This window comes from Triticum urartu, chromosome 6A (assembly GCF_056163025.1).
Source record: "Triticum urartu cultivar PI428250 chromosome 6A, HENAU_Tu73, whole genome shotgun sequence".
NCBI lineage: Eukaryota > Viridiplantae > Streptophyta > Magnoliopsida > Poales > Poaceae > Triticum > Triticum urartu.
In genome coordinates, this window is record NC_141878.1 from 596,308,790 (window position 1) to 596,324,911 (window position 16,122).

At 42.2% G+C, this 16,122-nt stretch overlaps 1 protein-coding gene and 1 pseudogene across 3 annotated transcripts; one reads left to right on the top strand and one right to left on the bottom strand.

Moving 5' to 3' along the window:
• The first annotated feature begins 6,122 nt into the window (after nt 1-6,122).
• On the top strand, nt 6,123-11,933 carry LOC147966959 (uncharacterized; annotated as a pseudogene). The gene is made up of 4 exons (XR_015609124.1): nt 6,123-7,066; nt 10,217-11,005; nt 11,112-11,264; nt 11,427-11,933. The product of XR_015609124.1 is annotated as an uncharacterized LOC147966959 (transcript).
• Nucleotides 11,934-12,264: 331 nt separating this feature from the next.
• On the bottom strand, nt 12,265-15,645 carry LOC125515577 (protein COP1 SUPPRESSOR 2-like). Of its 2 annotated transcripts, none has more exons than XM_087529197.1 (6): nt 15,421-15,645; nt 15,123-15,344; nt 14,927-15,041; nt 14,759-14,832; nt 13,697-13,871; nt 12,265-13,012 (listed from the first exon to the last, which is right to left on the bottom strand). In XM_087529197.1, the coding sequence occupies exons 1-6, from the start codon at nt 15,492-15,494 to the stop codon at nt 12,830-12,832; spliced, it is 843 nt and encodes a 280-aa protein (XP_087385323.1). In that variant the 5' UTR covers nt 15,495-15,645; the 3' UTR covers nt 12,265-12,829. The 2 variants fall into 2 exon arrangements, with proteins under 2 accessions (XP_087385323.1, XP_048537029.2); XM_048681072.2 differs by having other exon boundaries at nt 13,714-13,871; nt 15,421-15,640.
• Between the last annotated feature and the right edge of the window lie 477 nt (nt 15,646-16,122).

The window sequence follows — 16,122 nt, forward strand, 5'->3', positions numbered from 1 at the left end:
GTGTTCAAAACATGGCTGTCAACTGTTTGGAAAATGTTCGAAGTGTATTAACAAAATGTTTCGCATGTGCGCTATAAATGTACATTGTTTAATGAGAAAAAGAAGACATGTGTTAAAAAACAAGAAGAAACCCAAATAATACGAATAAAACCATGGAAAAAATTAAAAGTAAAGAAAAAACCATTGATAAAACACATGAAAGTAACGTATGAAAAACGAAAAGAAAAAACCCGAAGAAAACCAGTGAAAAGAAAAAAAAAGAAACCAAAGCACATCGAGCGACCTACAGTGATACGCGAGCAACAGCGGCCCTGCTCTTCCTAGACGTTCCACGGCAGTGGTGGAGGTGGTGGTCGTGCGAGACGTCCCGTGGCTTGGGGCTCGCGGCATCAGTTGCAACAGCGACGGTGACGCTGGTGGCAGTGGGCATGATCCTCGTCGGCTTATTTGCAATGGGCATTGTGAGTTCCCTTTTCTCAGTTTTTCCCCTCAATCTTTTCAATAGTTGTGTCGACCAGTATGCATATGGTTGACGTTTTCTCACATCTTCTTTCAGATACTTATCTTGACAGGTTTGGGTTTGACAATTGGTCTGAAACCAACCACGCAGTTCTTCGCAAAGCCTAAGAATTACTCTCTCCGTCTCATAATATAAGAACGTTATTGACACTAGTGTAGTGTCAAAAACGTTCTTATATTATGGGACGGAGGGAGTACAAGGTTAGGCAACCACAAAATCGCTACAGCTGTTCCGATTTTTAACATTTGTATTGCATAATAAACTGGCGCTGGCTTTTTCCTAGTTCTGATGGGGTGGCCTTTCTTCCGTATGCTCTTAGAGGCATATGGCTTTGTCACACTATTCAGGCTTGGTTTCTTTATTGTTTCTCTCTTGCCCATTTTATGTTTTGAGAAAACCTAGAAAATGTTGCTACGATTTTATCTCAAAAAAGAAAAACCAATGTGTTGATTAGAAAGAAGAATATGTATGAACAACCATTTCACATCGGTATGGACATCACATCACAGGACAAAACATTCTCCTTTTTTGATCTCCCGGTTTCATATTCTGACTAGTCTTGTCACTAGGGCCCGAGTGTCATGATTTCAGATCTGAACCTATTATGTTTTCATCAATATATGAGTGTTCTTGATTCTATCTTGCAAGTCTATAGTCACCTATTATGTGTTATGATCCGTTAACCCCGAAGTGACAATAATCGGGATACTTACCGGTGATGACCGTAGTTTGAGGAGTTCATGTATTCACTATGTGTTAATGCTTTGTTCTGGTTCTCTATTAAAAGGAGGCCTTAATATCCCTTAGTTTCCGTAAGGACCCCGCTGCCACGGGAGGGTAGGACAAAAGATGTCATGCAAGTTCTTTTCCATAAGCACGTATAACTATGTTCGGAATACATGCCTACATTATATCAATGAACTGGACCTAGTTCTGTGTCACCCTAGGTTATGACTGTTACATGATGAACCGCATCCGGCATAATTCTTCATCACCGATCCATTGCCTACGAGCTTTCCATATATTGTTCTTCGCTTATTTACTTTTCCGTTGCTATTGCTATCATCACTACAAAATACCAAAAACATTGCTTTTACTACTGTTACCTTTTGCTACCGTTACCACTACTATCATATTACTTTGCTACTAAACACTTTGCTGCAGATATTAAGTTTCCAGGTGTGGTTGAATTGACAACTCAGTTGCTAATAGTTGAGAATATTCTTTGGCTCTCCTTGTGTCGAATCAATAAATTTGGGTTGAATACTCTACTCTCGAAAACTGTTGCGATCCCCTATACTCGTGGGTTATCAATACCTCCTCTTATTGATCCTATATTGGAACAAAAAAGAGTATCCCACACCTATTTCCCGAGAGGTGACCCTGGATTATCGAACCCATGAGAAGAAGATTCCCTTGAAGTGGTGGTCTCTAGCAAGCTTTTGTCAAAGTGTCAAATCCAGCAGCACCATAATATAAGTACCACATGTACTGTAGCACCTTAATGTAAGTACCACAATAGTTATCATCCCAACAAAGAGAGGAGAGTTTAAATAAGTGGCGTTTCATTCACACACAAGTTGTCACATATCACATGTGAAGTAACTGTTTGAGAACCTGCAAACGGTACTATTGTCCCAATATACCATAGTGGTAATAAGGATTGATTGTTGGAGTGAGCGTAATGATAACTTTAAAGTAAAGAATATAAATTAAAAGAATGGAAATGGCTTCCTACAGGACAGAGATTAGGCGCGGAGAAACTTCGGATCATGGTGTACATCAAGTGTGACAGTGCGACGGTAATGCCAACTATCTTGTATCATGATTCTAATGTGTTGATTGTTTGTTCGGTAGGCGGGTCATCCTTGAGTTGTAGAACTCCTCCACGCGAGATTCCATTCTCCTCAATAGTCCTGTTTTGATGTTGTCACATCGTGGTCGTCTCCGCAATTGAGGTTGTTAGATCAGAACAATGCGTTAGGTTTGGTGGATCACCGTTATCTCATACTATCTTAGATCCACGTAGATGTCTCCACCTATCAGCTGGATGTCATGAATTCGCTTTTTAACAGAGTACAAATGAAGTTGCTCACATACACGAATTCACTAAACAATATGTGTTACCTGTATAGGTCTTTGGATCATGTTGTCCGGGCCCTTAAATTGGACAATACGCATATGTTCATCACATATAAACAACACAAAACTGTAACCACGAATGACAACATATAGGATAGGCACTAATGAATCTTGCCGACCACCTAAATCTCCCATGCCTAGGGGAACTACTCACGCATTGGGGAAGAATCACCAAACGACATAGAGAATAATTCAAGAGAAATCATATCGATAATATTGTGGAGAGGTACAACGGTTATGTCAGACGAGGAGTGTGCATATGCAAAGCAAAGAGGGAGAAGGGCCGAAGTGAAAGAAAAGTGGACCAAAAAGAGATTTGAGTGGGTCGGGGTGTCAGAGTCCTATGTGTTGGTGGCCTGACCTTCCATAAAGCCTTCCTCTCTGTCCACCTCCGATTTGTGAGAAAACGAACTTCCGAACCGTTATTATGTTAGATCGCAAATTGCGTACAAACAACTTGGTTAGACGGGGCGTGCTTTTAGGGTTGGAGATGCCTTTAATTATTGCCAGAGTGTGGGTTGCCTATTGCCTAGTCTATCTTGCCATAGTTCAGCTTTCAGACTACCCGAGCATTTCTATCGGGACAAGAAAAATAGTATGAGACGAGGGTGACAGGCACGTGAGAGCACGAGGTCACGAGGCCCGGTTTTGTGCCCCATACTACTAGAAAAGTCGTCGACTCGCTCAAGACGAATCTAACCCCCTCAGGGCATCTTCAATAGATTGTATGTTTGTCTTGTTGGTAAAATGTCCATGTCATCAATCAACAAGCTATCATACAACTATTCCAATGGGTTGTATCTAAGGTATCCAATAAATGATGAGAAAATAAATGTGATTGCTCTCTATTTCACCTTTGAGCTTATGCAAAGGTTGTTGGTTATTCTACATACAACTTTGCTCTCTCTTCATATTTATTACATGCCACATCAACACTATGTCCTAGGTGGCAAATTTACCAACACCTATCTTACAGTTGTTGAAGATGCCCTGAGAGAGCTGGGCATCACTGTGGGCCTGGCTACGCCCACTGTTTTCTCGCAGGGCACCAGGGCATGCATGCACGCCTCTCCAACGCGTGGCTCGGTGCATGTTTGGCGCACGCACATACGCATGCATTTTGGCCATCGCCTCTCCAACCCGTGACACAAAATTTTATTCTTAACACGAACAAATCTCCTCTCCGATTAATAAAGGGTTAGAAGGTCCACGTATTTTCAACAGGCTCATGAAAAACCAAGCCTTCATAGAGAAGATATGGACCTGTCACCCACACCCGTGGCCAAATGCAGCTCGACACGTTAGCAAGCGTAACATGAGTGGCCATGTCAACACTAGTCGTGTATCCGCCATGTGTCCTCAACACCGGTCATCGAACCCTCAGGGGCTGGCCACCCGCCACCATGACCATCCATAAGCGGCCCGAGACCATCGGTAGAAGCGTGTAAATGGTCGACGACTATATCCTAACAAATATCCGCAAACGAAGGACAACAAGCCTTGAACATGGTCATCACGAGCGAAATATCCAATAAAACCCGTGAAAAGAATGAAAAAGAGATAGTGAAAAAAGAAAAACAGAAAACCAAAGGAAATTATGAAGAAGAAAAAATGAAAAAAAAATATAAAAAGGAGAAGAAAACAAGCAAATAACTAGAATAAAATAAAGTACAGCAAGCGAGCGAGGAAAACTGGACCGAGCCATTAAAACACGATGCAAGAACACCTTCAGGAGAGTGAAACATAGGGCTTGCTATAAGCGAGATATAGTGGATGGATTTCTTATACACACTTTAAACATTTTCGAATGCTTGATTCAAAAAATTTAAATACAGGACTAAAAAAATTAACAAACGATCAACTTTTCTCCTATATATATTTTAAATACTTCCGAATGCTTTATTAACATTTTTCAAATAAAAGATTAATATTTTTCTAATATGTGGTCAACATTGTTTTCTATGCACATTTAACATTTTTTCAATTGCTTTGATGAACGTTTTTTATATGTAAAATTACCTTTTTTTAAAACATGATCAACATTTTTTATACACATTTATTTTTTTAAAATTGTTTTATAAACATTTTTGAAATTATGGTTCCACTTTTTTCAATTGCATTCAAATTTAACATTTTCAAATCCTTAATTAATATATATGATAAAAATTTCCATATTTTTAATACATTGTCAACACGTTTTATACATATTTAACATTTTCAAATGCTTAATTAATATTATTATTTTTAAAAAAGATCGAATGCCCACCGTCCCCACTGGCTTGGCTTGATGCAAGCGCTCGCTTCATCTCGCATGAAGCGAGACGGGACCTCCTATATTGCACTGTATGCATCGGAAGCCACGGTAGCGCGCATCCTTTGTGCTCCCATAATAATGCAAAAACAAAAACAAAAAGATTACCGAGGATGAATAAAGGACATGGTATTACCTAAAAGGAGATTTTTTAGAAATAAAATTTAAAGCAAATCATGAAAAAAAATATGCATTCATATTTCACGAAACTTGCACTGTTCCGTAATATGAAAAGCATGCATATATTAGTGTAGATCTCTCCGTCGTGCCCTATTTTCAGTAAACAAAAACAAAAAATAAAAACACAAACAAAAAATAGAATTTGTTTTTCTAAAGAGTGAACTAAGTACATTGGTACTTCCCTGAAAAAAATGAATTTAAAAGAAATAATGACAAAATACTCTCACAAAAAATGAATATAACTTGTACTGTCCACAGTATGCAAAAACAATAATATAATAATATAAATCGCATATATACTTCCATGTTGTACTCTGTGTTCAAACAACAAAATAAGAATGTGTGAGATTAATCGTCTCTCGACCCATTAAAATTGGTTTACATCTCATGTCAATGGTGTCGCCTCTCCTATCTCTATCTGATCAACATGAACTGGATCCTCTAACATTAAGAAGGAAAGTTAGAGAAGCTACAATACCCTAACTTACCTTCTTGCAATCCATATGATTAAAGCTAAAATGATTTAAATTAATATGCAAATAACAGATTTAATGTGTACATTCATAATTATTACATACAAACAATTTGATGGTGCAATAAAATTAATTTTGGATTATTTATATCAGCAGTAAATATCAATAGTAAGTAATCTGCTAAACGTCTCTAACATTACTTCTTCATTTTACACTAGGATTACACTGTAGCACTGTGACTTTGCTTCTCTAAGTTAGAGGATCCGGCTCCCAACACATGCACATGCATACACACACTAACAACCACACACGTGCTTACGCGCGCATGCACACACACACACACACTTCTTAATACTCTCTCCGTCCCAAATTACTTGTCGCAGAAATGGTTGTATGTAGAACTAAAAATACGTCTAGATACATTCATTTCCATGAAAAGTAATTCGGGGAGGAGGGAGTATTTCCTTGTTCCAAAATAATTGAAGTTCTACTATTGTCATAAGTCAAACTTCGTAAAGTTTGACCAAGTATATATAGAAATATATTAACAGAGTACCAGTATCAAGGACCGGGGTGAAAACCCGGTCTGACCCCAATTGGCTCCCCCTCCCCCCTCGCGTCGCCCCTCTCGGGCGGCTCGAGGGCGACAACCCTAGCCCCCGCCGCCTCCCCCCTTCCTCCCCTCCCTCCTCGCCGCCGCCAGAGGCATCCGCCGGGCAAGCCCGGGGCGTGGCCAAGGAAGGTGGCGGCGGGGCCTCTGCTGCTCCGTTTCTCCAGCGGGGGGCGTCGGAATCCGGGGCGGCGGCCTCGTTCGGTGAGGCGCCACCGTCCCCTTGGCTGGTGGTGGTGCGGGTGTGGTCCAGTGGGCTTGGCTGCGCGGGCAGCAAGCTCTCCGGCGGACGAGATCTGCGACGCCGGCGGTGGGGCTTCTGGCCTCTTGCGGCTCCAGATCTGGTCGCCCCTTTCCTCTTCTGCTGCCCTGCGTGCTCCACCACGTCAGATCTAGACCGGATCCCTGCGTGCCAGTATGCTCTTTGTCACTTTGGCCACAGCTGTATTGGCCACAACTTTGGCTACAGCTGCTGCATCGGCCAAGGCTTTGGCCGCAGCTGCATTGATCCTCCGAACCAATTCAGCATTGGACACTGCTGCATTGGCCAAATCTTTGGCCACAGCTGCAGCGGTCGTCCGAACCAATTCAGCATTGCAAAAGCTGGTTTTATTTTCTGAAGGCAGGAGGTCCCAAGCACTGATTGTAAGCCGTGAGAGCATGGCAGGAAGCTGACTCCACCGTCTCGAGAGGACACTGGTTCTGGCAGCAGCACAGACATCGAGTCGGTCGAGAATGTTGACAAGGATGCCATTGGGCAAGCTGCTGATCCTATCATCTGGATTGCCTTTCTGCATTTGACACCAAAACAAATCAGAGTTGATATCACGGTACAGTCAAATATGCAATATTGATAAGTCTCAAAAAACTGCAAGTTTGATTGTCTCAGAGATACAATTTGGCCACTGTCGCAAAGATGCAGCTTTGATCTACTCAAAATGACACAGGTTTTATTTTATCTGCACCGAAAAAGGTAGGTTTTGATGCTGTCTGAAAGACTGAAATTTGACCCTGGTTGCTAAGATAAAATAAGACATTCAGAGGAAGGGGCCCATGGTCGAACCGGATGGCTTGGCCATCAATTTGGCAGCCCGTCGCCGGCGACAAGTCCTCGCCATCGCCCGAGCTGCCGCCGGTCAGTCTGAAAACTGATTGCCTAGAGTTTTTGTGCGTCTCCTCCGAAGATTGGCGGGTGCCGCGGTGCCGCCAATGGAAACTCGGAGACTGAACTCGAAAGAGTTGCTTCGATTGCCGGTTGCAACTCGGAAATGAGCAGCTTCGAAATGGAGCTGCCGCTGTCTCGATTGGGGAGTGCGGCTCCCAAAGGAGGAACTTATTCCCGATCCCCTTTGCTCTTTTTTTTTGAGACAACCCTTTGCTCTCTGGTGAAACCCTAGGTGGGAGGGGCGGAAAACCCTATACGACCCTTACTGTGTCAAGTTGTCGTTCAAACGCACGGATAGAGCGAGGCGACCGATTAAATGGGCCGGCCCGTTGCGCGTTTCACTTATTTTTTCGGTTTTCTTCGGGTTTTCATTAATTTCTTTATTACTTTTGTTTTTCCTATCTGTTTATTTTTATTTTTATAAATAGAAATTTTAAAAAATGTTCAAATGTTGAAAACATGTTGATAATATCAAAAATAATTCCTCTCCATTATAAAAATACACGAGAATTTCAAATTTTGTTTTGTTTCAAAAAATAGGATTCAAAAAATAATTTTCCAAAAAGTGTTCGGGAATTTTAAATTTTGTTCTTTCTATAAAGAATATTCGGAATTTTGAAAATTACTCACTTATTCAGAAATTGTTCGGGAATTTCAAATTTTGTTCGCATTTTTAAACAATTATGGAATTTTGTTCTTTTTATTTTTTTAAAATGTCAAATCTTCAAATTTTGTTTAAACATTTTAAAATTTTATTTGGTTCAAATATTTGTTTCACTCTTTTTAAAAACATTCACTATTTCAAAATTTGTTCACTTTTCTCAAAAAATGTTCAGATTTCAAAATTTGTTCGAAAAATGTTTGGAATTTAAAAATGTTCACGTTTACAACATTTGTTCTTTTTTTAGAAACTTTTTCTAATTCTAAATTATGTTTGTATAATTCAAAAACTATTTCGAAAAAATTGTTCCTGTTTTCTAAAATGTGTTTAGACAATTCAAAAATCTATACGCTACAGTATTTATGGTCCTGTAGTTAATATCCCGCTATATTGAGTTTTTAAATAACTTGCATGCTCTAAACTCATGAGCACCCATTTGGTGTGGTGGCTAGCAGTGCTCGTAGTGACCGCGTTTGTGTGAGTTTGATTCCTAGCGCTTCACATCTCTTTTACGATTTTTCTGCACTATACATGGGCCAAACCAGTCGGGGCACTCCGAGACCGATTGTTTGCCGCAATGTGCGGCGTATAGGAGTTCCCAGAGGGGCGGCCTGCTATGGAGAAATGATGGCACGGATGGGCTAAGAGCAAACCTGGCCAGATAGGCCGACATGACATGGCCCGGCCCGAACTGGAGCCTTCAGCGATGCATTTGCTAGAGTCGGATCTCTATATCAGCAAGGTACATGTTGACGGTGCAAAAATTGGCAGATACCTGCATAAGGTTACTCATGGGGCGGAGCGCCCATTGAGGATTAGAATAAGATACACACGGGACCTGGATTTTACCCAGGTTCATGCCCTCGTGGTGAAGTAATACCCTATATCCAGCATGCCTTATTGTATTGATGTGTTTGTTTCGTGGAGAGATTGGAACTATTGGAGATCTATTGGCAGGGGCGGAGTCAGGATTTGGACATAGGGGGGGCCAAGCCAAGTTGACAGAAAAAATCTAGCGCAATTTTTTTCATAGTACTATAACAAGGTCGTGCTTTGATGCTATATAAACATGTACATTTGTTTTGGTTTAAATTTGACTCCATGATTCATAGTAAAAAGGAAGATATTAATAATTTCATCAGGAGGGATCTTAGCTGTTAATTTTCAATTTTTCTTTTTCAAAAAAGGGTTTCCCCACCACATTCTATTAGAAAAAGAGGCATCTGTTAATTATCTTTTAATGTAGATTATCAAGCAATAACAAAGCAAGCCGTCTCACATTTTACTTCTAATACATGTGTTCATAATTTTAAAATAAAAAAAGGTTTGCACTTGCCGTTGAGATAGCGAGAGTTATATATAACTAATTGCAGCAACATGCTTTGAAATGAATTAATCCTGATGATATTTGGTACTAGCGCATTTCTCTTCATAGCGGCTGAACTGAAGTTTCAAAATTCACTATATTGTCTATAAGCTTGTCATATGAAAATTTTGCACCACATATAGAAACTAGTATATACGATAATTTCCATTACGGTGATTTCTAGAACAAATACAATATTGAGACTCTGACGGCATCACAGATCACCCAAACAAAATAAATAAATTCTGTTGTATAAGTTCAACACATACAAAATAAAGAATTGAGAAAGAATCGATACATTCAAAATAAATCACAGATCACTAATAAGCTTAGAAAATATACTGCAGGGCCTTAACCTTGGCAAGTTTAGTACGTTGGCTCGAGCCTAAAGAATCGACGAGTGAGGCACCTGCATCGCCGTTTGAATCCAATCTGTTCCTGAGTTGAGCAGGGAGAGCAGAGGCAGGAAGGGGAAAGCAGATGGCGGCGCCGAAAGGGCTAATCCCACGCACTCACTAATCACGGGAGAGCGCAATCACCTAGGAAACTACTAGCGGACGAGGCCATCTGGCCGTTAGCGGGCTTTCTCATGGGCCCTTTGCCTTTCCCAGAATTTACGTTCACGTGATAGGGAGGGGGGGGGGGGGGGGGGGGGGCAGGTACAAGTGTTCACGCTTGTTATCGCTAATTACCTTGAAGCTGATAACTACCTGCTCGATCATTAGGGGAAGAAGATCAACTGGACCGGCTCAGTAATTTGCCTGATCGCGTGTTGCTCGATCTTGTAGGGCGACTTGACATCGCAGGTGCTGCCAGAACCAGAATCCTCGCCCGACGGTGGAAGGAGATTCCCACTATGCTCTCTAAAATTTTATTAACAGTTGGTCCCTTTGACGATGTGCGCAATAGAGGGTTGACCTCTGATGATGTAGCTCGGGCCAATGCCACCGTGCTTGGAGCGACCAGGAGCATGCTGGAAAGCAGGACTACAAGTCTATGCACCATTAACCTCCTGTGTGTGTGATTCTTCTTGGGCGATGGAACTCTCAGTATTGGCCAGACTGTTGCCAACACCATGGCGACGGAGAAGGTTGGGTCAGCGGAGCTAACTCTTTTTACAATGAGAGAAGGCAAACGATGCACAGATGATGATGTTCTCACTTACGGGAAGCAGTTCAAGTCATTTCTTGACGCCTGTCCAAACGCATTCAGTGGTCTTGCACGACTCCAGCTAGAAAATTTTCAGCATATGCAAGCGACTGGAGTTCCTACGCCTGTTTAACTGCGACATGGGGTTCCTGTCTTTGCTACAAGTGTCACACCCACTACTCCGTGAACTCGAGCTAGTCAGGTGTAATTTTGAGAGGGTTGATTTTAAGTGGCTGCCAAAGCTAACAATGCTGACTTTTTCTTGGTGGGTCAGTGAGCATGATCCTTTGTCTTTAGATTATGTCGCACTGCTCCAGACACTGAGCATCACTCATATGGCTCGTCTACGGGATAAGGTGCTCAGGTTAAGTGAGTTCCTTGGCAAAGCCACCATAAGCCAACTGAATTTAAACTTTCTGTGTGAAAATGTTAGTGAAGGCGATAGTAGTCTTGTAGTCATCTATAAGTTTCCCTCTTCGCGCCAGCGTTACGTTCTGTTCTTTAGGTTAACAACCATATTTTTGTCTTCTGCAGATCTGGATTAAGCCAGAAGAACCAACTCAATTGTTGCATGTGTTCGACAAATTAAGGCATGTGACTTTGACCCACATTTCTGAAGAATGTGATCTGACTTGGACATTGTTCATTCTCCAAGGTGCACCGTCCCTTCAGGAGCTATGCATCAAGGCAAAGTTTTGTACATCTAATCTCCAAACAATTCCCCTTTCCGCCGCCCGTTCAACTTGTAGTGGAAAATTCTCATCTCAAGCTTCCTGAGCGCATTAAAATGTTTGAGTGATCACATAAGTTTTTTTCCCTTCATTTGTAAATTTTGCTTCCAAAATGCAGGTGTGGGATCATCTATGTGAAATGATAGTGGATGGGGAGCAGAGGAGGCAGTATGGGTTCAGCAAGGACAAGAAGGATGCGCACGTATTATGGAGAGCACCTGCATCTGATTTCAAGCACCGCAATTTGTCAGTGCTCAGGGTCTTTGGGTTTCAGTGGGTGGCGAAGATTGTGAATTGCGTCGAAAGTGTCATGAAAGCATCGGTCGCCCTGGAGGACATATACTTGTATGAGAAGCCTGTGTGCGAGTACTGTAAGCAGACGGCATGGAAGCGCATATTTCTGCGGAGAAACAGTCAGCCGGCCACGCCTGCGAACATATTGGACATGGGAATCAGCTTGCGTGTAAGGGTTCATTTGCCGGGTTTGCATTACTTTGGCTGAATTTGAGTATACACCTGGACAGTTTGTGTTTGCTGTGTAACTCCTATGTTATCAAGTGTGTTCTAGTATTTGGCAGTAGAGAAATGCCCTGCACACTCTTTTATATGGTCAACTGGGAATGTATCTATGGACCTTTGTTTGATGAACCTACTTTATTTAGTTGCTACTATCTGGCTGGTTGGAGTTGGTTTGCAAAATGATATTTGTTTTGCGTGTAATGTTTTAATCGCCTCTCATAAAATGGTTCCTTGTTTCACAAAATGATTTATGTTTTGTGTTAATTAGTTCGTCTCATGTACTGCTTTGGAAACTTGGATGTTTTTAAGCTAACACTGTAATCTTTGTGGCCGAAAGTAAAGCAAGAAATATCGCGGCAAAGCAGACTGCAAGTTTACTGTAGTCCATGAATAATCAAGTGTTATTGTAAACTGAAGAAACTGTAAGCGCTTGAACAGAAGTACAAATTGATGAAGATACTGCAGTAAAACTGCAAAAAAGCTGTGAGCAATTCACACAAGCAGATTGCACTTGCAGGCCAGATTGATGAACGTAAATTCCGCACAAAAATGCACTAGGCTAAAGTGAACATAAGAAAATGCACTACAACCTGCGACCACCCCTTAGCATAGGAGAAGAGCACAGCTGAGAACAGAGTTTCTTCCAGCAAAGATGAACATGCAGGCGGACACTAAAATAAGAGTCATACATCCCTACAATTAGAGTGGCTCCTGCAATTTGACATCCACTGTGAAGTCCTCAAACTGTATGAAGCCCCCAGATCGATGCAGCACAATGAAGGAAATAGACCCACTCAAATCTATTTCATAGCTCCTCTATAATAAGTCTGTGCGCTTCTTTCTCCATAACAGGTGCTGTAGAAGCAGAGTAACCAACCAAGGGACCCTACCTGCTTTAGTGTGGGTTTTCAGTGAATAACCCAACATATAGGACTATCGTGTGTTGCCACTAACATGTTTTCTGCTTAAAGGGCAACAGCGCCAAGCCAGCAGCCTGCTCGGTCAGCTATTTCTATCTTCGCATGACACGGAATTTTTCTCGCTTGCGGAAACGCTCGAGCAACAATTCATCTGTAGCAGCTTCTCTACGTCCTGCAGGTGGACCGCCTGGATTGTTACTATCTGTTGGTTTGCCTCCAGTTTCATTAGCTTGTGAATCTTGACCTTTGTACAACTCAGGATGTTCTGCATTGTAAACAATGGTTTAGTACCCTCAATGACAAGAAACATAGCAAAGATGTGATATCAATAACATGACAACATAATTGCATTAAAATGGCATCACTGCCACTAGACTTTCCATGGTATGTCAATTTACAGAAGCACAGATTGTTACGCAGGCAGATTTAACAAGTAGTGCATTTTTAAGGACAGTCACAGGTGGGGTCTGGGGAGGGGTTTAGGAACCTAGTCTTACCCTGTGAAGTGCAATGCAGAGTGGCTGGCTCGGACCCAGGACCTCTTGACACAAGTGGGTTCACCACTGCGCCAGGCCTGCCCTCAAGCTCCCACAAAAGGTGGGGTCTGAGGAGGGAAATACTCCCTCCGTCCCAAAATAAGTGTCTCAACTTTGTACTAACTTTAGTACCAAGTTATACTAGAGTTGAGACACTTATTTTGGGACGGACTAAAGTTAGTACAAAGTTGAGACACTTATTTTGGGACGGAGGGAGTATAAATTAAATCTTACATTCGACTTTCTAAACTAATCCTACCAGACTCAAAATACCAATAGCAGATACTCTCTGAAGAGTTCTGCTACAGGAACAAAACTGTCTTCTTGACACATAGCATGCCGAACAATATCATATAAATATTTCATGACAGTGATACATGTCCTCAATAAGAAAATAAAACCAAGGAAATGACCGTAAGTGTATACAAACCTCTTCGCAATTTTTCAGCATAATCTCTCCCACGATGGAAATAATCAGCACTGTAACTTGATGGAATGTTTGCATCTGATTTTGTTTTACCCGCAAGCCTTCTCTCTTGCAACAATTTTTTAGCTGCCTCGGTTTCTTCAATATTTCTCAATTTGTACCTATCATGTGACGATTGTTTCTGTTAGTGATGATATTCACAGAAAAATCTTTTGAGATCACCAAGACTAATTTTAGAAAGCAAGAAATATAATATTATCACCAATATCGAATTATTGTAAGCACGAAACCTTGTTATATGACTGAAAATCCTATATCCATGAGAAATTGTCATGGAGCAATTTATTACATTAAGCACACTACACTGTTAGGCCCCGAATATCAACAATAGCATTAGTGCAGCAGAGATATGTCTGTAGGTTTTCTGCATCCTTACACAACTTAATAGGTTCAGTTCCTATTTAGCATGCATCAATGACAAAGAAGATCAATAAACTAGCCATGATAGACCGAACTCATTGTAAAGCAATCTTGAATTGGCATTGTAGATATTACAGGGATAAAATGCATAGCACACTTAATAACACCGAACAAGATCCATATGCTTTCCTAGACTTCCGGCCGCGAGGATTTTGCTGATCATGAAAAACAAAAAAAGAAAACTCTAAATGAACTCTAAAATATAGGATGCTTGGAGTTCACACAAAATTAAACCTATCTAGCTGATTAAATGCAGCAAAACTGGAAGTAGAACTGCCAGCACCCAGCAAAGAAACTTTGTCGACAATGGACCATTGGACCGAATAGTTGGCACAGGTTATAACTGATCTGAACAAATGGGAATTAACCAGTAGGTTTCATGCACTTATCTAGAGATTTCTGAACAGTAGTAAATTGCTCTCCCTCACCGATCGATATAGCAACAATAACAAGTACACAACACTTGAGGCTTCTTTTAGGCACCTTCCCCTCTCGATCCAACATAATGATATAACTTTAGCAAGTTTTACTGTAAATAAAGACAGAAAAAGGGGGTGCAAGCACACACTCGATGGGCAGCTGAACTTCAGCTATGCCAGTGGTCCACTGGGTTGAGCTCTCCTCCATGTTCTTCTTCCTGACCTACAAGCAAACAATACAACACCAATATCATTGCAGTCCCACAACAATCTCACCCTGAGGAGTGAATCACAGAGCTGTTCAGCCACAAACAAACCTTCAGGTGGTCCGGCACCACATAGAGCTCATCCACCTCGTCCTTATCGTCCTTGTCGTTGACCTCGATCGTCTTGCCCCTCTTCTTCAACAGCTCGTTCTCCACATACCTCAACCTTGAACGATCAGACCCAGGTTTATGTCAGTTCTGGAAATCGGATTGGCAAGAATAAGCAGATGCAGATGCAACAACGCACATATTGGGGTCTTCGATGGTAACAGCGGTCTCCTGCGCAAAGGTGTCCTGAAGCACGAGGTCCTCTTCGCCCGCTGCCCCTGCCCCGCTGCCACCTCGGCCCCGAGCGGAGGACGCGTCAGTGGTGGCGGAGGCGGCGGCGCCGGTGGCCACGGACGCCGCGGGGATGCCGAGCTTCCTCTCCCGGAGCTTCTGCGTGTACCTGATCTCCTCCAGAGCAACGCTGCGAGGGGTGAAGGGCAGGAGGCATCAGCAAGAAACCCTAACGAGGCAAGAGAGGGGGAGCGGGAGAAGGGTACCGGCGGGTGTCCTCGTCGTCGGAGTTGTCGGCGGCGTCCGACTCGAGGCTTCGCTTGCGGAAGTTCTTCACCATGGTGAACCCGCGCTGTGCTCGGGCCGGTGCCGGAGGAATTTGTGAGGATTCCTTTGCCGGAGCGGGAGTCGCCGGCGGCGAGCGGTGGATATTTGGAATGCTGAAGCGAATTAGGTCGTCGTGTCGGAGTTTTTTTTTTTTTTTTGAGGGGTCGTCGTGTCGGAGTGAACAGTGAACCGGTGGATAGAAGGAAGTTGAGGCCCGTTCCTCCGCTGCTACCCAAAGCCCATAGACCAGGGTGGGCTTCCTCATTGTTGACAGTTTTCTAAAAAAAAAAGAGAGACAGTTTCTCTTCCGTGCACACGTCTAACAACCCAAGTTCATTTTTATCAAAAAAAAAACACAACCCAAGTTCATAGCTTAAAAAATAAACCCAAGTTCATGAAAGGAATGGACTTCCGAGATATTAGAATTGTTCAATCTGACGCCTCCTCCAGAAACCTGACTCTTTGAGTGCTTGCATCTTAAAGTCGTCAAAATAGAGGATAATTCGTACAAGATGCACACCCACTACGACCGAACAGGACGAGTCACGAAGGACTGTACCAGTAGTGTGGCTTTCTAGTGTTTTTTCTCGTGGCCGGTTTATTTTTTAAAATTCTTTTTTGGCTGTTTTTATGTTGATTTC